A 26,097-nucleotide genomic window follows, 5' to 3' on the forward strand; every position below is an offset into this window, starting at 1 on the left:
AAGGAGAAAACACAAAGAACTTACCTCATACATTTTTCTAGAACTTCTCTTACAAACTTTGGTTTGGGACTTTCAGGATCTTGAGTAAGACAATCTGACCTAAAGAGAAAATGGTAGTTTTATAACTTTTTACACATAATTTGCACTTATACCTAATGTATACTTAGCTACAAGTTTCCTTGTACCTAAAAAATTTCATTTACATATATGTAAATACCAAAAATAAACTAGACTTTTCAGACTGTGAAGAAGACTGCTTTTATGTTATGGCTTCAGATATTAAGCTTTATTAAGGAAGACTGCAGAGAAAGGAAAGATAAAACATACCACCACTTACCAATCTTCCCAGCTCCAACGGAACTGGAAGTTACTCAGATGATGGGAAAACCAATTAATAAACCTAGAGAGAGAAGCGGGAGGCATTGGGGAGATAGAAAAGGATGAATGGCTGCAATTTGTAACAGGAACTTCTATAATCCTTCAGACTAATAAAACCCTATTTGTCAAGTTAAGTGAAAAGCACATACTCCACGAAAGTGTATCTTCTCCTGCCACTTACCTTTTTCTCTGTAAATCCTACCATTCATCTTCTACAAAACCTAAGTCCCACATCTCACTCTTTCTAATTAAGTAACAGATACAATTCAAGTGCCTGTTTTGTGTACACACACACACACACACACACACACACACACACGGCTGAATTCTCATGATAACTTCCAAGTAATGCGTTATTTCCCCATTTCATTCACAATGAAACAGAGCTTCCCCCCCAAAATTAAAGCAATTGCAGATAAAACATTTTATAAATGAAAGAGCCAAAGTACAGTCTCTATCTATGCCTTTTTTACCACAAAATATATCATCCCTTTCCCCCTCAAAATACAACTAATCTAACTAAACAGAAATCACTTTGGTATAATGCTGTGAAATTTGTAAGTGCCCAACATGTATTTACTGAATAAATGGCAAAACTGGGATTCTCAACACAACTCCTAGTTTTACCACTTAGACTGGAAGAAAAATAAGACACTTGCTCAAAGCATGTTCTCACAGATCTGTAATTTCAATCACTGAAATTACTCAAAATAAAAGGTCTGACAAAGAATAGTCCTTATTGATGATTTTCAGAACTGGAATCTGAACAATGACATGAGAGATCACGGAGGGGCAGCGGGATGGTGCGGTACGGTAAGCATCTGACTTCAGCTCAGGGCTCGATCTCACGGTTCTTGAGCCCCAGCCCCACTTTGGGCTCTGCATTCTCTTTTTTCAGCCTTAGTGGGATTCTCTCTCTCTCCCTCTCTCTGCCCTTCGCTCATGTGCGCTCTCAAAAAAAAAAAAAAATATATATATATATTTAAAAAAACTCATTCCTTCAGAAAAGAGAAATGAAAAAGATTGTGGAAATTGGAGAAACGTTCAGTATCTGTCCGATCTCATTTGGGGAACCAACAGAGGTAAGAAAGTGCCAGCTGATACAGGTGGTACACACGCCTCCCCAGAACGGAGACAGTGAGCACGCAATTACCACAGCTCTACAAATCCAGCATGACCTTTGTATAAGCTGAGTCAGTCTTCAAGCTGCAGTTATGTAGAAGCTAATTATTCTAGAAGCAGATACTATCTACTAACAAACAAAAATACACATATAATTTACGTTGATATGTGATATACAGTATTAGATTCTGCTTCTGTACACGAGTTAGCATAAAGCCTATTTGAAAAGCTTACATACCCAATTACAGAGGAAAAAGTAGAACTATACCAAAGCACTAAACAAGTAAACAATAAATGAAATTTAAAAACCCTCAGCATGGTCATCATTTGGTACTGAAAGTTGGACTAGAAAGTGTAATGTTACAAGTATGAGTTTTATTATTATACAAAGGATTATTCTGAGGAGACAAGAAAGAAAAATCAACTTAGAAATTCCTAAAAACGCAAATGTTTTGCTGACCAAATTTTTTCATAAAGTACAGGGAGCAGAAGCTAACAATCAGTCTAGAAATAAGGCAACCACTATACCTGTCCACACACGTCGTATTCATCGTGTCCAGACGCATGTATAACATTTCCGTTGCCTGTGCAAGCTGTGAATTTGAGGATAAGGAAAACTATTCTCCATCCTCCAAAATAAGTTGTGATAAAAAAAAGGTAACATTTCTTACAAATCTGTATAATGACTAATAATGTTGAGCATCTTTTCAAGGTAATTGATTCAGAGTTACCAATGACGTACAATAAATCTGACCTATAAACACCCAGGAAATAAGGACAGTGAGTACTCACCTCATCTCCAAAACTCCCCTCCCGCTCCTCTGTAACCCACTCTTCCCCTCTTCCCCCATGTCTGCAAGAAAATACTGGTCGGCTATCACTGGATTACTTTGCATTTTGTAGAATTCTGTGTAAATGGAATCATAAACATTTTTGTTTGGCGTCTCTTACTCAGCGTAAGTATTTTCTAATTTATTCAAATTATTGCCGGCACCAAAAGTTTGTTCCTTTTTACGACTGAGTAGTATTCCATTGTGTAGATACAACAAATTTGTATATACATTCATGTATTGATATTTGGATTGTCTCATTTTGGGTTACTACAAATAAAGTTTCAATGAATACTAATGCCCAAGTCTTTGCAGGGAAATGTGCTTTCATTTTCCTTAGGTAAATCCCTAAGAGTGGAATGGCTGGACTGAGTGGTACACGTATGCTTAACTTTTAAAGAAATGCCAAACTTTTCATGAAATGATTTAAACCCGCAGTAAGAAATATTTAGTAATCTTCTGAAGGCAGGCCAGAGAGTAAGTTTCTGAACCATGAAAAGGATACCACTTGGGGCAGTGACCCAGGCTGAAGCTTGCACAGCTCAATGAGCAGCGTTGTGTACATCACATCAATGTGAGGGGGTGCCGGGAGCTGAAACAGCTCTGCAAAGATCACCTACGAAAGAATCACGAATCAGAACTCAATTCCACAGGTATCTATGCTTCTATCAGAAAGAGCTCAACATTCTAAACTCTAACTCCATGGCCTTCATAATGAAAAATCACGTTCTTTAAAATTCTGTTCTTTAAAACATAAAGATCTGTAATTGAATATTGCGTCTCAATCAAATAAGAATATGCACAGTTAATGCTTATTTGATACTTCCAGAGAACCATTTAATTAAACTCCAGCTCTGGAAGTATCGGAGTTGATTTGGGCAGCACTCACGGAGCCACCAGGGTCTCAGGCCCACAAGCAGTAAAAGCCCTTACCAGACTCTGAGGACAGGGACAGAAGACAGACAAGTCATTCCAGTCTGCTACATTGTACAATCGGTGCCCAGGAATCTCTTTGGTGACCCAAGATTTCTTTGCCATGACTGTTACTCAGAAACTGGTTTCTGCCCTCCCTGAAGAATTCGTGGACCACCTACCTAGAGTTCTACAGCCTGGTCTGCATTCTTTCTTCTCACTCTCATCTCCCACACCTCTGTACTTCATTCTGATGAACTTTTGCACATTTTTCAGATTTGAAATTTCAATGAACATGTCAACGAGTCAAGTTTATAGTCTAAACATACTCTCAAGTTTTATAAAGCTAAGACAAATGCAGTATTTTAAAGAAAGCACATATGGGCACTCTGAATAAAAAGTGAATCTTAAATAATACATCACAACTATACTCACTTTCTTATTTTAACATAAAAAAATAATGTAATTGCCAGTGTGACTCACGTGTCAAGTGAAAACACTGTTTTTCAGAAGATAAATCTCTATAAGGTGTTCAACTTTACTACTTTTGCCCTTCGGTATGACTTAATAGGGGGTTGAAAGCATTATTTATTCTTCCTACTTCCAAAAATAATTGGTTCTTGTATTTTCTAGAAATAAACAAAGATCCACACTTATCTGTACATTGTCACACGGGGAATAATATACTAGTTAGAGGTTATGCCAACAGAAGAGACCAGATAAACACTGAAGGATAGGTCATCTGCGTGAAGTAAAACAATATTTTAAACTATTCAAGCCAATTATACATCTCATGAGTGGACAATGTATTGACAGGAGGTAACTGAACATTATCCATGATAACTATCCATGAATGAAGACATACTATGTAAGTAATTTATGGGCAACTCAAAATTCCATTTGGTAACTGGTCTCAACCTCCTCTTTTCTCTTGAGTAACATGGCTAACAGAACGCTAAACCAACAGCATTTTCCTCACTCCTGTGTTAATTTTCAGGACCTGACAAGTTGCAGGGAAGAGAAAAAAAAAAGCCTGGAATAAATTACACTTTAAAATCAGCAGAAAGGTTCTGAGGCTTAGACACACGCTCCTTGTGGAACGCCTACCTCAACGACGTGGTAGTTCAAGGGGATCTTGTTCTTCCCTGGATAGCTCACCAGCTGCGCAGCGCTACAAGCAACGTAACTGAAGTTTAATAATAAATATACACAGGTGTACTAAGAAATCAAATACGCAGTTCCAAAAGTAGTGCTTGGATATAAGGGGAAGACATCTTTTCTGAAATGCTCCAGGTTTCCGGTACTTCACTTAAATATAGCAAAATTCCTTTGTTTACCACAAGAAAACTCTTTAATGCATACAAAACTCAGAGCAAAAGTATAAGCAATAATACTAAGTAATCATATTCAGATCTACGGAAAAAGTTTTGAGCAGACCACACCCAAAATACTAGATTCCTTTCCATCCTAGAAACTAAGCCTAAACTTTCCAAGGATTAAGGAAATACTAATTCCAAAATTTCCCAAAGCCTGATATCTAAGTCCTAGAAAACTATCAAAATTCATTTATTCCCATAATATCCATACCAAAACCAGTTTTTAATTCAAGCTAATTTGTCCAGAGCGTACGGCAAACATCCACACAAAAAAGCCAAGTAAATGTGCACTTCTCTATAAAGCACTATAGAACCTTAAAGAACCCAGACAACAACTGTTAAGAGTGTGAAGGGCTTTGAGAAAGCAAAGAAGTATTTTTATAGACTGGCTTTATTTTTTATTTAGCAGGACAGAGTATCAGGAAGAGAGGAGGATTTTCTTACACTCTTAATACACATTTTCCTCTTACCCAATCAAATTAGCTTTTTCTCCACTCTAAAAGTTACCATGAAAACAATCTTACCAAGTCTTTCTTTCCTTCCAGTGGGACTTAATGATGCAGTGAAGATTCTCTTCTATTACAAATCTTTCAACTGAATGACTCCCCGGCATGACAGGACCCTGGGAAGAAAACCAAATGTATATATAGTATAAGCCGAAAAAAGATACTTACTTTCATTTATTCAACAAATATTCCAGAGCTTATTAAAATCCAGTGCTGAGGATTTTAAAAGTTCAGAAGTGTGAAAACTCTGTATTTCAGCAAATCTCAATGTCACGTTCACTACAACACGAGCGTCAGCTGCAGCGTTTCTTCCAGCACCCCTGACACCAGGCTACCGTCATCCACCTCAATGAAGCCAAGAATCTGTATTATTAGCTTTATACAGCTTGATTTTTTTAACCATGAGAGTGGATTAACTTCCATAATAAATACAAAGAGGAAATATTCTATTTCAAATACTGTAAAGACATTAAAGGTATATATGCATAGAAAGATAGACATACTACATTGTTTAAAAAAATGGTTAAGAAGCATTACCTGCATGATATTTTTTAAAGTATATGCATAGCAAACAGGTTCAAAGAGTTCATTTTTACTTACTTATTATTTACTATTGTAGACTCTTAATGACTTTTACTTTAATCTCTATTAATTCCTAATTTTTAATTTTTTCAGATAAACATTTTTTTCAAAGGCCAGGACAAAATAAAATCCTCTTCATTTTGAAGAGAACAAATATTTTATAGGTTTATACTCTTCTGGCAAAGGAAAATGAGCACATACATTAGAGAGGCAATACCAATTAAATATAAATATTAAGTAAGTTTACTTACAAATTAAGTACAAATACAGAGGCACAATCAATGAAGGAAAATCAAATTTGGGGGCACCTGAGTGGCTCAGTCAGTTGAGCACTCCACTCTTGATTTTGGCTCAGGTCATGAATCCAGGGTCATGGGACCGAGCTCTGCATTAGGCTCCACACTGAGCATGGAGCCTGCTGAAGATTCTCCACCTGCCCCCCACCCCCCGCCCCTGCTTCTCTCCCCCACTGGCGCACATACTCCCTCTCAAATAAAACATTACAAAAGAAAAAAAGAAAAGAAAAGAAAAACAAATTCTGAGGTCCTCTTGTAGTTCTCCTTGCATGACCAAATGCCTAATCACAAAGATTCTAGCCATTTTAAATTTAAGTTAGATTTCCAATCAGATATACCTTATTAGACCATCACATAATACTGACTAAAAGCATTTCATTATTTACGAAATATAGTAAAGTGAGTAGCAAGCTGATAATTTTGTGTATATAACTTGAGTATCTGACGATTTTCTACTCTGACATCAATTATATACATACTAAATTTTCACTGGTCAGAAATAATTTATGGGAAGACAGAATAGAGAGGATAGGAGAAAGAAAGCTAAAGTTTGACCTCAGTTGGTAATACTGGTACTCAGGCCAGTGGCTCTCAAATGGGGGCAATTTTGCCTTCAGAGGTCACGTGGCAATTTCTGGGGACTGTTATGGTTGTCACCCCTGATATTTATCCTCTAGATGCTGCTGGTAGAGGCCAGGGGTGCTGCTAAGCATCCTCCAGTTCACAGGACAGCCCCACACCAGAAAGAATTCTCCAGTCCCAAATGTCAATTGTGCCAAGGCTGAGAAACCCTGCTCTCTGTTGACTAGGATGTACTAAGCAACAGTATGGTACTTTAGCCAGCACCAACCCAGCGATCACCGTGCTTGCTGTTTGGCTGTTAAGACAGTCATTCAAATATATAAAATAAAGCATAGTTAAAATGTAAATTTTTATACCAAAGGTCAATGTCAAAATTACACATTTTCTTAGTTGTTATAATGGCTGTTAACAATTTGACTTTATAATAAAGAATATGTATATTTAAAAACTATAGTCAGCTTATACTAATCTTGGAGGTTTTTAAGTTAAAAATATTTTATAATATATTTAAAAGACAATTACATAATATGAATAATAAGATAAGTTGTGAGGGTTAGAGAGAGATGGATAATCTCAAAAACTGGGGATTTTTCTTGAAAAACAGCCTTATTAAGAATAATAGCTAATATTACTGAGCACTTGTGTCACAATGTGTCCTATTCATTTTATGTGTTAGTAATTTACTCTTCATTAGAACTTTATTAGAGCATACTATTACTCCACTAGGAAACTAAGGCAGAGAGGAAACTGACGCACCCACAATCACACAGCTGGGATCTGACTGCGGCAGGACCACAACCAGTCTGGCGGGTGAGCCCACAGGCACACGCACACTGCGCTCTTGCTCTATTTACGTGTGCTGAGTTCTTGCACAAGCGCAGATCCCGTTCACTAAGGTAAGCTGCTAACTTCACTGCCGTTGGTCCTCTGAGATAATGAACCACGCGAGATTGACATGTACCACAGGCTGAATTCAACGGGGTTAAACCACAAGTACAACGCAACACAGGCCCTCTGACAGGAACTGTCGGGTGGTCACGCACCTCGGGGTCATCCGTGTAATCGAACATTCTGAAGATGACCCTTGGCATCGGGTACACCGAATCTTCCGTGTGAGGCGGCGGCGTGAAAGGGGGCAGGTTGTGCTGCAGGGCTTCACACAGGATGCTGTCAAAGGCAAGATAAGGTCTTAGGATGTGCCGCTCCTGCCAACGATCCTTTTTCAATTTCTGAATCTGGGCCCACAGGCAATCTAAATACTAAAGACAGATTAATTTTTAATAATTAATATATATATTTGAAGCTCATAGGAAAAAACATGTTGACTAGAATAAACCAAAAGTCAGTACCTTCTAAAATATAGAATACAAAAGTAAGTTAGTCTGCAATTAAATATAGTATAAAGAACAGTGCTAAATTTTTGTTTTTAATTACTTTATAAAATCTGCTATTACCACTTACATTCTCAATAAAAAGATCATTTAATTTAAATAAATTTAAAGAAAAAAGATCTCAACTCTATGATATCTGGAATCCCACAAAAGAGGAAACGCTTTGATTAGATTCTAACACTTATTAAGAATCCACTATATGCCTAGGGCTATGAGGAGCTGGACCCGGACAGGAGCCGTGGAAAAGCAGCTAAGGCATACAAATGGAAGCATCGGAGTACGTCATGGAGGTAAGAATCTACTCCAGAGCTGACCGTGCTCGCGTCACAGAGACTGCAAGTCAATTTACCTCTTCCTGCGGATGCGGTTTCTCAGCAGTCCACACTTGTAACATGGGCACATGAGTCTTCTGGCGCCTTCTAAAGATAAAGATGAAAATGTACAACTTAGTGAAACAACATTTTTACTTATCAGATATGAAAAATTCTGATAATGTAATTAAATTGTCAAAATGTGGGCACATGTGAAGTTTCAGACCTTGCTGGCAGAGGGTCTAATTGATAAAATCTCTTTAGAGGAGATCTGGAAGAGTATGAAATCTTTGGAAGGCAATTTGACTAAATCTACCAAAATTAAAATTGTTAAGGCACTTAAACCCAGCAATGCCAGTTCTAAGAGTTCACCCCCCCAATATATTCGTACATGTACACAAAGACATATATAAGGATGTTCACTGAAACATTTACAATAGCAAAAGACTGAAAATAACGTAAATGTTTACCAAGAGACACCGGTCAGAGAAATAATGGTACATTAAGAGTGGAATACTATACAGCTGTTAAAAAGGATGCAGAGGGATACACTTTTATGTGACAAATCCAAGTTATATAAAGTGAATAAAAAAAAGCAAGTGAAAACAGTGTGTAGACTGGTCTACCATTTGTATAAAAGGGAAGGACATACACTCAAATGCTAGGATTATTCATATCCTTTCATTTTTTAAGGTTTTTTTGTTTTTTTTTTTTTTTTTACTTACAACCTCAAGATTAAGAGTAGCAGGCTCTGCCGACTGAGCCAGCCAGGTATCCCAGCAAACATTAACATCAAAAAAAAAAAAAGCCAGTACAACTTTCAAAAATATAAAAATATCTAAAAAATTTATCATTTAAAAATAGCTTAATATAATGATAATACAGATTTTTATCTTTAGGTTTAGTTTTTTTTAATAACTGTCAATTACCTATTAATAGATAGAAAATGAAACTTAAAACTATTCTGAAAGACTTGAGGGGACACAAAACCATTACCACACTGCTGGGTAATAAAGCCTGGATTATGAACAAAAAATCCTGTTGCTGGCATTACACCTAAAAAGACAAACCAAGTTTTTACACCCACTTCGAAGAAGTGGGGAATACGAGGATATGAGGCTTTTTTTTTTTTTTAAGTTTACTTTGACAGAGCGAGCAGGGCAAGGGCAGAGGGAGGTGGGGAGAGAGCGAGTGAGCAAGGGATGGAGCAAAGGAGGGAACCCCAAGCAGGCTCCGTGCTGCCAGAGTCCAGCCCAATGCAAGGACTGAACTCACAAACTGTGAGGTCATGACCTGAGTCGACACTAAGAGTTGGATACTTAACTGACTGAGCCACTCAGGCGCCTAAAGATATGAGACTTTTAACTGAAATGTATCATATTTCTTAAGAAGTGTGGGCCGGGTGTAAATTAAGAGCCGCTGTTTTAAGGACTTGGTATAGGATTAATTTACATGAAAAAAATACATTGTATGTTGTAAACCTCTCTCTCAAATACTGTGATTCAGCAGGTTTGAAGGTTAGGGTTGGAACACATTTAAGTACCACAGGTGATTCTAATGCATACTAGGTTTTTGAGATCCAATATGCTAAGATATTTTATGCCTTTGCCAACATACACAAAAGCAGCTTAAGAGAAGCTATGTTACCAAATCCTCTGCACCAGCAAAGTAAGTAAATAAATTTGGTTATTCTGAGGTTTCAGTAAATTGTAACAGTAAGGGAATGAGATTACGAGAGAAAGCGTAGGAAACTCTACAGGTTATCCTTTGAGAAATGAAACGGACAGATACAACATAACACATCCTATCAGTAAGAACTACGAGCTGCGTTCTTACTTAAGATAGCTTTCAGTGTTGGCAAAGATGCGGTCCATCTCTGCGTCTTTCTTTTCGTACAACTCCTTTCCAACCCAGGGCAAAGATGACAGAAATGCATACACATACCAATCCCGCCGCACCTGAAGAAATTTTTAAAAAGGCAAATTTAAAATACGTGGTTAACGTTCATTCTTATTGTATTCATTTTTGAATAAATCCTATGGAGGTTATTTAACAGGGCTTAGGTAAGACCTGGCTCAATCAGTGCATTTTCACATTAGTTTTATTAGACCGAGTCATTTAAATTAATATACAGATGTCATGAGAACCAATCCCTACAGCAGTTGACTTAACTTCTAGATATTAAGAATGTGTGATAATCTGCTGTTATCTTTTAGTTTTTATTACTAAAAGGCTGCCAGTGAAAAATTCCTAGTATTATATGGACAAGATTCAGTTCTCCTTACCTGAGGTACATCTTCTTCCTGGGTTACACTTACAAAATTTTCAAACATAGCAACCATGGATGGGGCAGCAATGACATGACAATTCACAAGATCAGATAAAAAACGGACCTGTTAGGGAAAACAATTTCTATTAAATCTAAATATAGTATAACCACAAAATAAGCAATCTTGTGATGATTAAAACCACAGGTCTGAAAAGCTACACCTCAAGGTCAAATATAGCCTACAGTCCATTTTTTGTTTGCACAGCCTGTGAACTAAGAATAGTTTTTCATTACTTGAATGCTTGAAAAAAATCTAAAAGAATAATTTTCTGAGTCATACAACTTATACGAAATTAAATCTCAGTGTCCACAAATAAACTTGTATTGGACCACAGCACTCGCTTTCATTTCTATGTTGTGTATGGCTGCTTTCAAGCTATAACGGTAGAGCTGGGTAGTTGTGACAAAAACCGTATGAAGCACAGGAATGTGCATTTACAGGTTTGTACTCCATATTATACTACAGACCTAGACTGTAATATTATTGCTACCTCAACCTGTAATCTTTTCTGTTCTCTGTGAAAAAATTTTCACTGGGCTATATATAGAAACAGAAATTTCTAAAAAGGTTATCTGTTGGGTGTCCTTTGTGTGCCACTGCTAAGCACTCTTGAAGTCCCTCTCATGTGGGAGCTCACAGTCTAGTGGGACGAGCATAATCTCAATCCAAAACTCCTATACTAGAAGGTAAACAGAAAGTGCTCTAGGAACAGTAATAAAGGGGGGGGGAGAGCATCATATAGGACGTAACATCTGGGCTTGGCCATCACAGATGATTGAAGTATGCCTCAAGCAGAGAGCAACAAGAGTCTTGGAGGCAGATGGGTTAAGAAAGATGTGTTCAGTGATCTGTAAGTAACTGTGATATAGCTGGAGGTGTATGGGCAGCAAGGCTAGAGAAACAGATTGGGGCCACCGTAAAAGAGCAGGCTATGGAGTCTGGACCTAATCTCACAGTCTGAGTGCTGTCTAACTTTTTTGGTAGTGTAGACTCAGTAAAAGAACTTGATCACATGTTTCCAACATAACTGTATGTAACATAAACATAAATATTACACACACACACACACACACACACACAAAATATATACTGGCCCAGTGTCAATCTAGGTGTTGCATATTAGTAAAGCTTATTAATTCCATTTCTGTTTAAGATAAATATTTACTTTTCCTAATCCAAAGAACCATCTTGCACACAGGCTTTTAAGACCTTCCACCGTGGAGAATGGGAAGGAACTGAGATTTGTAATCCATCACCAATATGAGCAGGAAGAATCACAGAAAGACCACTCTGGTGACACTGCAGAAGACAGTGAAAAAGGCAGAGAATCTATTTTCAAAAGGATCAGTTAAGAGGTGGTTTTAAGACAAGAGGAGGAAGGAGGTGCCTGGCTGGCTCTGTTGGTAAGGCATGACACTCTGGATCTTAAGAGTCATGAGTTCAAGCCCTGCAATTGGCATAGAGCTGACTTAAAAAAAAAAAAAAAAAAAGAGGTATGAGGAGGAAGGCATGAACTATGCCAAATCCCCTACAGATAAAGGAAAAGGGACAGATGAGACAGAAATTTAGGAGGCAGAAGTGACAGGACTTGGGGGCTGCTTATAGGATGAGGGCGAAAGGGAAGACAAACTAATGCTCAGGTCCCTAGATGCATTGTGCAGTAGACAGCAGACACTATGTGTGGGCTGAAAGCAGAATGATGCATTAATTTAGGGACTTCCAGGCAAGATACCGCAGGGCTATCCAGGAAGTATTTGGAACACAAGTCCAGAGCTTAGGAGAAAGGCTGAAGCAGGACATACAGATTACCAACTTGTCAGGAAGAAGGTGGTGTCACCAAAATAAAGATGGTTTACACAGCTGTAAGAGAAAAAAGAGAATGCTTCAAGAGGTGTGTGTGAAGTGAGGACAGAATCTCAGGAAACACAAAATATAAGGCATAAAGGAAGACAACCCAGTAGGAGACAGAGGAAGAGACAGCAGATGGCAGCAGGAGGTGGTGCAGAAACCCAGACGAGAGAGGAGCGTACAGCAGTATGAGCCATGGGAAGGTCAACCAGGATTCAGAGGGAAAAGAAGTCACCAGACTTGGTAACGAGCTCTGTGGTACCTTTAGTGAGAATGTTTTCAGAAGAGCAGCTACTGTGATGAGCGGAGAACTGTATTTCAGGAGAAAGGATGTATTCGGTGGTTGCAGCTCACCTCCCCGGTCCATCCCAACACTAAGGCATAATTTACTAAAAAAGTAACTTACCAAATAAACAGCTTCATTGTAATTGTTTGCTTTCAATGATTCTTTAAGTTGACGAATCATAGCTTCTACAAACTCTCCACCGAAGTTGTAGTTCCTGGCATTCAGCAGTCCAACTAATGTTGTATAAATTGTCAGCTTCTCAGGTAACAGACGTGCACTGATTGAGAACCCAGTACAAGAAGAAAACCCCAAAACAACAGCATTATGTTAAGATGCTCAATTCCATAGTAGACAAATCTTTTATCATTTTATTAACTTTGGAACAGGATTACTTAGAGCTGTGTTTTTAAAACTACTTCAGGAAAGGCATAAATATTGAGAGGGGTTGCAGACATGACCCCTGCAATTTTTCATTTCACCTCGTTTGTTAATCCAAGAATTAAGAAAGCAAAACATTTTAATTATAAAGTTATCAAACTAATATAAATAATGCTAGATTAGTTTATCTTCCAATGTATTTAGTTGACTCTAATAGCAAGCCTACAGAAAATGTTTCCATGGCAAAACATCCGGGGAGTGCTGGGAAAAACAAGTTTCTTTAATGCAGAATCATTAAGGGGGAGATGAAACACTCACCACTTCTAAACTTAGCTAACCAAATGTCACAGGACCAAAATTCTACTTCCAGACACTATTCTAGTTGCTTAGAAAAAATTCAAAACTAAAACCACTTTCAGCCAAGTTCCTATCAGTTAAATTGCTGAATGTCAACATGGTACTTAGACACAGTAAAATTTCTTTACAACCAGATTGCTTACTCCAAGTGTGCAAATTTTCATTACAGTTATTTGAAAAGCAGGAAAGAGGATTACAGTAAAAAAATCTTTGGAGAAAGCAAATTGTTGCTTCCTAATTTAGGTACGCTTTAGAAACGATCTCAAAAAGAAAAGCAAATAGGAGCTCATGTTTCATTCAGATTTTGTGTTTGTGTTTTCCCAAGGTGCCTAGCAGAGTGTAAGGGACACTTTAGGTTTAAGAAACAAAAATACTTGCACTGATCGTAACCTTCCTCTCCAACCCCCAAACCATAGTTTCCATCACAGTTTAAGCATAAATCTACTCCATTTTAATAAATGCTTCCAAAAACAGAAGGCATTTTCATTTTTCTTAGTCAATTCTTAGTCTAAGGACAGGTCTTCCTGAATATGAACTGGATTTCTTTTAAAAATTATAACCCAAATTATTTGTTCTTTATGAGATTAAAATGAAATCCATTGACAACTTGATTTGTGTGTACATTTTTAAATTTCAAAAATGAGCTGTTAGCATTATTTAATTAGAATATTTGAAATAGTAACTTCTGTCACATTCATATTTGAAATTTTAAAACACCTCATAATTTATAACTTCATGTACAGTACAAAGACCCCTTTTATCCAAAAGTCATTAACTACTTCTTTGCAGAGCATAATTCACAGTGATCCAGGTCTATCCGGGAGATGAGAAAGTGTGGGCTAACTCTACCACTGGGAGAGACTGTTTCATGATTCCATATGAGACTCTCCCACTTTCATTTACTCACAGATTAAATAATATTTGTTCTAGCTAACCTAAGTCAAAGAAAGAGTACGTCCATTAATAGCTTCAAAAGCTTCTTCAATCTTCCTAGAAGGACTATCAATCACTCAAGTGGCCAGTTTCTGAATCTGTTTAGTACTACTAGTTAAAAATACAGGGGCGCCTGGGTGGCTCAGTCGGTTTAAGTGTCCAACTTCGGTTCAGGTCCTGATCTCGCGGTGTGTGGATTAGAGCCCTGCATCGGGCTCTGTGCTATCAGCTCGGAGCCTGGAACCTGCTTCAGATTCTGTCTTCCTCCCTCTCTGCCCCTTCCACACTCGTGCTCTGTCTCTCTCAATAATAAAAAAATACACATTAAAAATTAAAAAAAAAATACATATAAATTAAATTCTATATATTGTATATATTTAAATTTACATGCTTAAAAGAAAATCTCTGAATGTGAAAGTGTCTAATTTCTCATTGAAAACTAGTCAACTCAAATGATTATAAGGTTTCAATAAACAAAATGTTAAGGAAAATATTCAGTTTAAGTCCTTTTTATCTCTAAGGTTCACCAAAGGTCATTCCATTTGTATAAGTTTCCCATTAGAAGGAAAGCTAATGAAATATATGCAATGTATACACATCTTTTGAACACTCCCAAAGCATTTAAGAGTAGATAATACATTATCACCTGGATTCATAAATCTTTTGCATACATACACTGTACAAAGAAGCCTTAAGATCTTGCTCTTGTAGTTAGGAAGATCAGCTTCTAAAACACCCGCCAAGCCTTCTAGGTTGCTCTCCAGAGAGCAGGCGCTCTGTAGAGGACAGCATATTAAATTTCTGTTAAGTACTCAGCAATTAGTTAAAATTTTCTAAGTGACCATAAAAAAAGTTAAAGTCTTATCTGTAAAAGGCACTATGACAGGTTTAGTATAAATCAACTGGGGTGGTGCTGTTCTTTAGAAATCCATAAAAAGAGAATGAATGAAAATTTAAAAGCAAACAGTCTAAGGCAGCAGAATCAGAAATGTGAGGACATTATCAGCTTTTTTAAACCTCTGTAACTGATTCACTGAATATGACTCTCAGTAAACTACCTCAGGTAACCAGGACTTGTTTGGTTCTTCATTTAGAAGTTGAAAGGATTTTTCCTTAAGGTCTTTTCCAAGATTCACATTCATATTCTATGAAAATTACTAAAAACATTGATCTCTCAATTATCTGTATTCCACGGGTTTTGATATGCATTTATTTTGGGATATAGATTCCTAAAACTAAAATCACCAAGTTTCAGCTGCAGAAATCAATCAAAGTCAACTACAACCCTAAGCCCCTCACACTGTGTACCTATGTGGCACATACCTTTTCTCCTACTTTGCATATTAAAGATTCCAAATGATCTTCAGTTTCATTTGCATCAGAGGTCTTTCTCCTTTTGTGAGGCTGTCCCCCTGTTTCAATAATGTAAAAATAGAAACGACAGGATGAATCTGGTACCACAAATTTAACTTTTTTAGTGCTCTAATCTCTTTCCTACCAGAAACTCTACTTTTTACACACAGGAGGCAATCTTAACTGACCCATCACATTTCAGACTGGGCTAGATTCACCAAAGATCTCCATACCCTGAGACACTATAATAACTCTAAGAGGCATGAGTTATGTTCAGTTTTGTATGAACAGTGCCCCATGGAGCTATGCAATGCAGCAGCCCCGTCCACTTCTGTGATAGGCAGGAGCGGTGCCTACAACATCCTAACCGGTAGTCAGAATACTCTCTGGACCACTCATGTACCGCCACTCCCATTCTTTAAACTGAACTGTTCACTAATCTTCAGTTGCTTGGTCTTAAAGCCTCTTAGTGCCAGTAGGACTCATTATCCTAATCATGAAAACCAGGTTGAATGGTTTGGAAAAACTCAGCTAGGGAAAAAATAAAAACAAAAACAACACGAAAATGTCAAAAGATAGGAAAGGGAGCAGAAGACATTAGGATTCCTCACTAGTTTTACAAGTATGTGAGCTTTCAACTCTTTAATTAGCTTTGGTTCTGTAGAACATGCAGCATTAGGGTACAGTCCCAAATAATGGGAATTACAATCAGCAGACATATACTTTAGTCGTGAGCACTGTATCAAATAACTGGTGGGGGAAAGTATATGTTTTATGATTCTCTACTTTAACTACTGGTCTATCTATTACATTCAAAAACTGTATCATTCACAGGATCTTAAAAAAAAAAAATATCTACCACACTGAAATCATTACCAATCATCTATATGTCCTTTGGGTTGCTGAAGAATTCAAACGGAATAAACTACAAATCAACCTTAGGTACTGGACTGTCTACTGTTTATAGACTCTTGCTGCTAATCACCTCTTACCATTTTGCTTAAAACCTTAATACACATACCTTGTATCCTTTTGTGGAATAATCTACGCCTTAAAAATTTGAAGTTACTAGTGTTAAGTACAGAACATGATGTTGTTGGTAAACAATGTTGACCAGCCTCCCAACATAATTTAATTTTGACTTTTGCCAATTAGATTATTAGGACAGCATGTGGGCAAGGAAGCAATGGTCTGCAACAGGGCTGGGGATCTGCATTAATAATGAAAATCTGGATATAGGGTTACCCAGGAGTAAGTTAAATATAACTTTAATCTTCTCCAGACTTGTGGTGCCAAAGGAACTGAACCATTTTTACAGAATTCATAACCACGTACTTGCTATAACATCTGGCTTGAAATGTATAGTAATTCTCAGAAAACACAGTTCCTGGCTATTCTAAGCTTGGTGTTAAGTGTCTCCAATGACTGAAAGGATCTTCAAGTACCACTTGAACTCAAACTGAATAAAACCAATCTATTACCATTCAGATAGGACCAGACGGAGGTATTATAAAAGGCCACAGGGTAAATCACCATGTGCTTTGATCCCCTGACCTCTTAGTTATCATTCATTATGCTCTAGCTTAAATAACAAATGAATATAGTTTTGAGAGGATAAGGCCATAAAAAAAGAAGACACATGGAGTGTGATAGAAGAGCTATCCAGAGACATCTGCCCCTGTACAGTGGACATGTGTGACACAGTGGAGTCAGTGACCTTGATTCTCAAGAATCTATAAAGCTTCCACTGCCAACGTTCACAAAAAGGTCTTCTGTTTCCAGGATTTATTCACTGAGAAAACTACATATTCAATGCAATGTTTATATAAGCTGTCAGTCAGGACTTTAAAATAGCCTTCTTCTTAAAAAAAAAAAAAAAAAAAAAAGGCCTTCTTCTAGAGCAGTGGTTCGTTCTTAATTGGGTGAGATTTTGCCCCCGCTCGGGACCACGTGGAAATCTCTGGAGACATTTTTAGTTGTCACAACTGGGGGAGTGCTCCTGGCATCCAGTGGGTAGAAGCCAGGGATTTTGCTAAACATATTACATTGCCTAGGACAACGCCCAACAGCGAAGAATAATCCAGCCTGAAATGTCAATAGTGCTGATGCTGAGGAACTCTATTCTAGAAAGCAGAATATACTAATAGTGTCCTTCAGAACCAGGTTTCTGGTAAGGTTGGGAAAATGCAGATGCTGAAAAACTAGCTGAAGAAGAGCAGTTTTTTTGTTTTTTTATGATCATCTTTTCAAACTTTTAACTATCATTGCCTTCCTTCTAGGCCATCCACTCTGCCAACCCTTTATCTCACATCCTACCCTCCACATCCTCCCTAAATTAACTATCCAGTTAGCTCGTTCCCAAATTAATTTGGAATAATACCTTGGTCTTTAAAACAACCTTCCCAGGCCCTCTTGTAACTTAAAAAAAGGAGAACATAATGCTGTAGGGAGAGAAGGTAGGATTTCTGAAGAAAAACTAGAAAATACAAGTACATAGTCCTCCTTGAACTACAACTCCTAGTTTCTCTCTTCCCATTCTGACCGTATCAAAGGACAAGTTTTGTTTAAAGAATGGAAGAGGCAGAACACATTAAGAAGATATGCCCCACTCTTTCCTGATGTATGAGAGGATGTGAAGGTGGGAGTGTGTGTGGTAAAACTACAGACACATGTGAACTCATAGACAGTAACAGGATATTGAACTTAGAAGATAACCTGGCTACACAGAATAAAGCACCCTCCTTAAGGATAACGTGAAGAATTAGCTTAGCTTAATGTTCCCAATACCCTCAAGAAAACATATCCATGGTAGCTCCCAGAGCAAGAATACATTTTACATTAAATGTAGCTCTGTATAAGTTTTACAATCTAGATTCAAGTTACATATTGCCACTTCACCCTGCCAGCCATGGCTAGTACAGAGGAGAGAAGTGGGTCTTTATTAAAACCCATCTGAGGGGCACCTGGATGGCTCAGTCCGTTAAGCATCTGACTTCAGCTCAGCTTATGATCTCAGGGCTCCTGAGTCTGAGCTCTGCATTGGGCTCTGTGCTGACAGCTCGAAGCCTAGAGCCTATTTCAGATTCTGTGTCTCCCTTTCTCTCTGCCCCTCCGAGGGTCACGCTCTATCTCTCTCTCCTTCAAAAAAGAAAATAAAATAAAATAAACACGCACTAAAAATAAATAAATAAAAAGCAACCCATTTGAAAGGATCTTCATACACCAATAATTTTTTTTCCTGTAAGGTGATCCTAAATTTATAAGGATATACTGTACTACATCTTGTATTTTTACTTACTATAGAAACCACAAACTAGAAAACAAAGACCAATCCTGTAAAAGAGAAAGTAAAGGAGCAAAACCAACAAGGGAAAAGGGAAAAAAGTAAAGCATCTTGCTTGATCTTGCAGATTTAAAGCAGAGGTGACCACCATGCCTGTAACAAACTACACTCTTCCTTGGAGTAACAAATCCCTTCACTTCTAATTACATTTTTTTCTATAATGAAGTTAAAAAAGCAGTCAGTCTAGAAGACAAGGACCTAATTCCAAGTAGTTTAATAGGGAGTTAATACAGGTTTCTGGCAAAGATTATGGATAATATAAGTACTTTCTTAGAAGAACAAAATAAGCAGTGTACTGAACAGCTCTTATAGGCATATCCTGTAATAACTGAAAAGCTTCAGAGACATTCTTAGATTCTAAGAAGTGAGTTAGATTTAGCAGTGGACTAGTATCCACACACACTAATTTCCCACTGAGGACTTCCCTTTCCTTCTCTATAAACTGAACTCCAGCTGAACTTCATTGGTATAGTCTCTTGTTTCGCTGGATCCTAAACACTCTAGCCTCAACAAAGAGACACAATTTTAAAACTGCCCTTTATGAGCAGATCCTCTGCTACCTATCTTAGGTATCTTAGCTCCTACAACCACCCCCTCAGCCCCCCTCACCCCGCCAACTCTGCTCTGGCACCACTGGCCTCCTTGCTTTCTGTGAACATGACAAGAATGCCCCAGCCTTAAGTCCTCTGCACTCACAGCTCCCTCTTCTTAGACCACTGCTTTCCCCCATACAGCAGTCTGGTGTGCTCCCTTACTTCCTGCAAGTCTTCGGATCAGACACGGTTCTCAGTGAGGCCTTCCCTGATCAACCTACATAAAACAGCAACTCCACCTCAACAACAGTCTCCACCCCCTTTACCAGCTTTTATGTTTCTCCATAGCACTGGCCACCATTTGATACACTCTATTTTACTTGTCAGTATTCTGTCTGTAAAAGGATGCTTCATCTTTATGCTGTCCACTACTGCATGCCAGTAGTTAGGACATGCCAGTAGTTAGGACAGTGCTTGGCGCTGGTAATTTCGGTTGAATAAATGATCATATCTTGCGAGGCAAATGGAAAGTCACGGCAGTCAGTGACTGATAAGTGCTGACAATAATCCAGAAATGCTGATGTATGTACTTAATTAGGACTATTATAATTCAGCCTGTTTTAAAATAGTCTTCTCTAACATTTAAGTATCTACTATTTCAGATCTTAAAAAAATCAGTAGATGCTTAACTAAAACATTCAGATCACTGTTTAGAGTAAACCCTAGCTGGCTGTTACCCAAGTTGTGACAATTCATAGAAGCTCCAGATTCGGTATAGTATCTAAGAGGAACTATGAACTGCCCCTCTACTACTAAATTATTCACCACAGTAAACTTTAATTAACTCCTTATTTTACTGCTTTCTGTTATTTAATATGAGCTTCCTGCACCAAGACCCAAATGGACCCTGATTTACTGGCCATCTGGTATTAAAAGAAACTAACTCCCAAAAAAGTTAGGCCACCATCACAATAACAAAAGCAAAAGTTGTTTTTCTACATATTAATATTCAATTCTCCAGGCTGCCCTCTGGAAACATTTTCTCTCCCCTTAAGGTACCCTAGTAGTGAGAAGAGTGGAGAAAAGAAAGTATTGGAAAAGCAAAGAAAATGGGAAGAACTTTAAAAGACTCAAGTTCCCAGAACCCCAAGTGAGCAATTCAGGCATTATTTTTTTTTTTAATGTTTTTTAAATTTATTTTTGAGAGACAGAAACAGCGCGATCAGGGGAGGGTCAGAGAGAGAGGGAGACATAGAACCCGAAGCAAGCTCCAGGCTCTGAGCTGTCAGCAGAGCCTGATGCGGGGCTCGAAGAGATCATGACCTGAGCTGAAGCCGGACGCCCAACTGACTGAGCCACCCAGGTGCCCCCAGGCATTAGTTTTTGATTAATCAAATTCAAAGCATAGGTAAGCTGCATTTTCTGTACCCAGTATGTACGTTATGCAAAAAGCCTCATGTATTAAACAACAACAATCTAGGCACGCAGCGGAGTAATACCTGTGTAGTGTCGACAACCCTGACTTGCTTTCACTGGTGTCTAGACACTGCAGGCTGTGTCTCTGTGTTTATTACACTAAAACTCTGGACCCCTAGGTGTCAGATAAGGCTGGATTAGAACTACCCTCTCAAACTATTCCCTAGCAGAAATCTGATGTTTCATTGTTAAAACTAAAAACATGAGAGGTGCCTGGGTGGCTGAGTCAGCTAATCATCTGACTTCGGCTCAGGTCAGGATCTCACAGTGCCTGAATTTGAGCCCCACATCAGGCTCTGTGCTGCCAGCTCAGAGCCTGGAGCCTGCTTCAGATTCTGTGTCTCCCTCTCTCTGCCCCTCCCCTGCTCATGTTGTCTCTCTCTCCTTCAAAAAAATAAATGAAACTAAATACATCTGATTCTGCTCCTACTCCCAAAGGCCCCAAGATTCAAGCTGAGAAAAATGTTAGGGAACAAAATTAAATTAAAATATTTCTTCCTTATTTTTTTCTTACACTGTTGACATCTGCCAATGCTTGTTACCTCTTAAGCATGGACAGTTGATAAATCAGTAAATATCATCATGAGGTATTTGTTGCATGTATTACCTCACTTAACCCTAACTGAGAAGAGGTATGTAACACATTTCTGTTTTACAGACAAAGGTTTACGGAGGCAATAAAGCCTGGACAAGATTATGAAGTAATGGTAGGGTCTAGTTTTGAACTTAAATCCTCTGATTTAGCCTCTTAACCAATACACCACACTCTTTAAATAGCAATACACTAGAATATAGTGAGGGAATTACTTAGTTTCTGTTTTTCTTTCTTGGTGGATGTGTGTTGACAGATTTCTGTAAGGTAAGCAACTTTCCCTGTTTTTTTTTTTTTTTTTTGATGTTTATTCTTTTTGAGAAAGAGAGAGACAGAGAGCAAGCAGGGTAGGGGCAGAGAGAGAGGGAGACAGAATCCGAAGCAGGCTCCAGGCTCTGAGCCCGACTCGGGGCTCGAACCTATAAACCATGAGATTCTGACCTGAGCCAAAGTCGGCCGCTTAACCGACTGAGCCACCCAGGCGCCCCATTCCCAGTTCTTAACTAGCAAATTATCCTTGGTTCTTATGGTGTCAATACCATGATCCCAGGAGCGCTACCATCCAAATGAAATGGAGAACCACTGATCTACACCTCTAAGAGCCCCCCACGTGATTTGTCTAGCACCCCTCTTTCACGAGGGAAATGCCCTTTGCAGCCAGCTCAAAATCTAACTTAACAACGTCCACCTGTTTATTAGTGACCTCGTGAGTATGGAGAAGACGCAGATTTCTTTCCCTGCCGTTTGAAAAAAGGCAAACCAACGCATGACCCGTATAGCACAGCTCAGACTGCGATTCACAAGATCTCCCACTCACTGCTTTGTTCCTTCCCTTCTGAGGGCCCTTGACAGGTCTGAGGGTCAAAACGAGCCCCTGACACTACTGGTCCCTGTCACTGTGCCTAAGAGACGGCCGCACCGACCCAGACGTATGTCCCTACTCGACGGCACTAAAGACCAAATCGTTGAGTCCTTAGAGACTAGAGAGGTCCACCAGGCCGACCACTAAAGGAGCTGGGGTGGGAGGAAGCGGAGGCTTTCCAGAAGTCGCCTGGCCATACTCCCGCTGTGCCACCCTCCTTCACTCCGTGGCTCTCCGAACGCTCCCGGGGTGGGGTGGGGGAGGGCTTTCCGACCCTTCCCTCGAGCCGCCGGGACCTCGCTTCCCGCCTGGGCGCGGCCTCAGCGGCCGGGCCGGGGGCACTCACCGTCGTTCTCGTCGCTGTGTCGCCGCCGCGACATGCCGCACGCCGAGGCACTGCCTAAACGAGAAGCCGGGCGGGAGGAGCTGCAGGGACTGTCCGACCGCCGGTCGGTGTGAAGACAGCAAGGAGGCGCGCGCAGTAGCCGGCGCGCAGGCGCACTCGCTCAAGACGGGTCCCGGAAGCGCAGGCAAGAGAGGCTGCGGAGTGGGCCTGGCGGGCTCGGGTGCGAGAGAGCCGGTGTCGGGGACCGCACCAGGCCGAGCGCGTCCGGTCGGCTCGCAACCGCCCCCTCGGGCTTCCTCCGCCTCCTGGCAGCTTCCTTCTCCCGCCTTTCGCTATAAGTCCTTCCGGGGCCACGCGGAAAGCACCGCCTCTTTAGCCAGTCGGAGGCCGCCGGCCGCAAGCCAAGCCTAGCGGCGGCCTGTCCACAAAACACCCTGGAATCCCCGCCTTAACTTCAGACCCTCCCTGAGGCCTCGCAGAGTCTTCCCGGCGGCCCTTTCGCTAGCAGCGTCGAGGACTTCCGGGGCGAGGCCAGGTCTCCAGTGTGCCTTCCTCCGTAAACTACAGGAGGGGGGCTGGTGAAGGTTCTTGGGACGGTGCGCAGTGACGATTCCTAGGCGGAGACGGTTCGATGAAGAAAGATCTAAGAAAGAACTAGGACTGGCGGGTGCGTGCTCTTCTTACTCCCACTTCCGGGCCTTCGCCTAGTCGGGAAAGCTGGGCGGAGCAATTGGCCTGCCCTGGACCGGGGTGGGGCCGGGTGGGGGGCGGTGCCGCGCTTGCGGGACTTGGGACTGGAAGACCCGCCTGAGCCGGAGCCCTGCCGCCGCGGTGTTACCCTCGGGCGGTCATCTTACCCTTCACCCTTCTCGGTTTTTTTAGGAAGGAACAGGTGATTGCTCTAGTCATTTTTTTTTCAATGTTATTGGGGACCCATATACAAGTATGTATTCCCTGCCCTGACGTCTCCGATGAGTACCGCACTTACACCTCTGACTGCCTCGTTTCACTCTTGTATCCTAACCCATGCCTCTGGGTTAACCATTTCAATGAATGGCATCTTCCATCTGATTGCTTAATTCAAAAATGTAGGTAGGAGTCATTCTTGGGTCCTCCTTTTCTTTCATTTCCTACATAACAGTCCGTCTGTAGACCTTGCTACTTCTACTTTGAAGATTAATCAGACCACGTTATTCCTTTGTTTACAACTCTCCAGTTACTTTGCATTGCAAACTCTGTTCCCCGACCTACAGGGTTGTGCTTTCTCATATTACTGTACTCCATTTATTCTGACTTTCTTCCTGTTTCTCTAATAAGGCAAGCTTGTTCCCACTTTAGGAATTTATACTGTTTCCTTTGCCTGAGGATCTCTGCTCCTCAATCTGCATGGATGGTCCTTGTGATTTAGGCCTCAGCTTGAATATCAGAGAAGACTTCCCTGGCTACCCAATCACTGTTTTATTTCGTTCAACAAATAAATTGTGTTTGTTGATATTTAGCATCTCCTGTAGGCCAGGCAGTGTTCTACATGACAAAGATGCAGAGGCAAACAAAGGAAAACCCTTGCTTTCTTGGTGCTGGTGATCTATTCTGGAATGAACAGTGTAATCAGAGAGTGATCAAAGGGAGTGTAGTAGATGAGATGAAAGGCGGTGAGAGGGGCTTCTGATGGACTTTGGACTTTATTAGAGTATGTTTAGAAGCCTTTGGACTACTGTTTAGTAACCTTTCTGAGGAGGAGGGCAGTTAGGCTACTGCAGTAATTCAGTCAAGAAATGAGGGTGGCCTGGGGCACCTGGGTGGCTCAGATTAAGCATTGGACTTCAACTCCAGTCATGATCTCATAGTTCGTGAGTTCCAGCCCCGCTTTGGGCTCTGTGCTGACAGCTCAGAACCTGGAGCCTGCTTCAGATTCTGTCTTCAGTCTCCCACACTGTTAGCCCCTCCCCTGCTTGCTCTCTCTCTCTCTCAAAAAATAAATAAGCATTAAAAACCTTTTTAAAAAAGAGAGAAATGATGGTGACTTGAATGGGATTGGTAGTATGTCCATTTGGATGAGATTTGGCCACAGGAGTGATTTTTGTATTTTATATTTCTTCTTTTTATTAAAATGGGGCTTTCTTGGTTGTTACTTCTTCTAAGGAACAGAATTTGGACAGCTCTAAAATTAGAGGACAAAAAAGGACAAAGTGTTTATAGTTGAAGTCTAGCATACAGTTTGGTTGATTTTGGTTGTAGCTGGTGCTTTTCTGGTATAATTTACCTTAAATGTTTGCAGGACTTACCCCCTAATTTAGGTGTCTGCTCAAATGCTACTGCCTCAGAAAGACTTTACCTATTCATTCATTGTTTTAAAGAGCCTGTCCATCACTCCCAACTCCTTACCCTGTTTTTTATCTTTGTGACCCTTTTCCTTTCTGACTTTTTAAAGAGGTGAAAGAGGGGAGAGGCAGAAAAAGAGGGAGAGAGAAAATCTTGAGTAGGCTCCATGTTCAGCACAGAGCCCCACGCAGGGCTCTATCTCATAACCTTGAGATCATGGCTTGAGCCAAAATCAAGAGTTGAATGCTTAACCAACTGAGCCACCAGGTGTTCCTCCTATCTGACTTTTTAAATTTAATCGATATATTTGTTTACTTTCTGCCTCTCCCTATTGGAACGTAAACTACAAGAAAGAAGAATTTTTTCTTTTTCTTTCACTGCTCTATTCCTATTGTCTAGAACAGTGCCTGGCATAGAGTAGGTGCTAAATAAATATTTATTGAATGACTGAGTGAATGGATGGATGGCTTGGGTTGCTTGGCCCATGCTCATTTGCCTGATTGATTAATTAGCTTCAATTTTACTTCAAATAGTAATCAAAGACTGACATTGTTGTTTCTCCCTTGCTTCCTAGGAAATAGTTAACTAAAAGGAGTCTGCCCCACTACTGCAATCAAACCAGATGCCTTCTTTCACTTCACCAGACCAAGGAGATGACCTGGAGGCCTGTGTTTTAAGATTTTCAGACCTCGATTTAAAAGACACAAGGCTTATCAATCCCTGTAGCAGTCTCAAAGCAGAGTTGGATGTCAGTACGAAAAAGAAATACTCATTTGCCAAGAAAAAGGTAAAATTGCCGCATTGCTATGTATGCTTCAGGATCATGTATGTATAGTTAGGTCAGATGCATCT

General features: G+C 39.8%; 2 protein-coding genes across 7 annotated transcripts in view; one reads left to right on the forward strand and one right to left on the reverse strand.

The window, feature by feature from the left end:
- NCBP1 (nuclear cap binding protein subunit 1) overlaps positions 1-23,597 on the reverse strand; it is a 37,543-nt gene extending 13,946 nt beyond the window's left edge. Inside the window, exons 1-14 of one of the 3 annotated variants that reach the window (XM_029920422.1) lie at positions 22,924-23,597; positions 15,742-15,830; positions 15,094-15,194; positions 12,871-13,027; positions 10,572-10,679; positions 10,123-10,244; positions 8,325-8,394; positions 7,628-7,843; positions 5,143-5,240; positions 4,350-4,413; positions 2,836-2,946; positions 2,029-2,093; positions 338-400; positions 25-99 (exon numbers count right to left, since the gene is read on the reverse strand). In XM_029920422.1, the coding sequence (XP_029776282.1) occupies positions 25-99; positions 338-400; positions 2,029-2,093; positions 2,836-2,946; positions 4,350-4,413; positions 5,143-5,240; positions 7,628-7,843; positions 8,325-8,394; positions 10,123-10,244; positions 10,572-10,679; positions 12,871-13,027; positions 15,094-15,194; positions 15,742-15,830; positions 22,924-22,957 (1,373 nt within the window). In that variant the 5' untranslated portion in view covers positions 22,958-23,597. Of the gene's footprint in view, positions 1-24; positions 100-337; positions 401-2,028; positions 2,094-2,835; positions 2,947-3,424; positions 3,555-4,349; positions 4,414-5,142; positions 5,241-7,627; positions 7,844-8,324; positions 8,395-10,122; positions 10,245-10,571; positions 10,680-12,870; positions 13,028-15,093; positions 15,195-15,741; positions 15,831-22,923 lie in introns of those variants that run through there. The other 2 variants (XM_029920423.1, XM_029920424.1) reach the window with 2 other exon arrangements.
- Positions 23,251-26,097, forward strand: part of TSTD2 (thiosulfate sulfurtransferase like domain containing 2) — a 37,494-nt gene continuing 34,647 nt past the window's right edge. For 3 of the 4 annotated variants that reach the window (XM_029920426.1, XM_029920427.1, XM_029920425.1), the window contains exons 1-2: positions 23,251-23,590; positions 25,820-26,032. In XM_029920426.1, the coding sequence (XP_029776286.1) occupies positions 25,868-26,032 (165 nt within the window). In that variant the 5' untranslated portion in view covers positions 23,251-23,590; positions 25,820-25,867. The remainder of the gene's footprint in view (positions 23,591-25,819; positions 26,033-26,097) is intronic. The other variant, XM_029920428.1, reaches the window with a different exon arrangement.

Source organism: Suricata suricatta, chromosome 13 (assembly GCF_006229205.1).
Source record: "Suricata suricatta isolate VVHF042 chromosome 13, meerkat_22Aug2017_6uvM2_HiC, whole genome shotgun sequence".
Taxonomy (NCBI): domain Eukaryota; kingdom Metazoa; phylum Chordata; class Mammalia; order Carnivora; family Herpestidae; genus Suricata; species Suricata suricatta.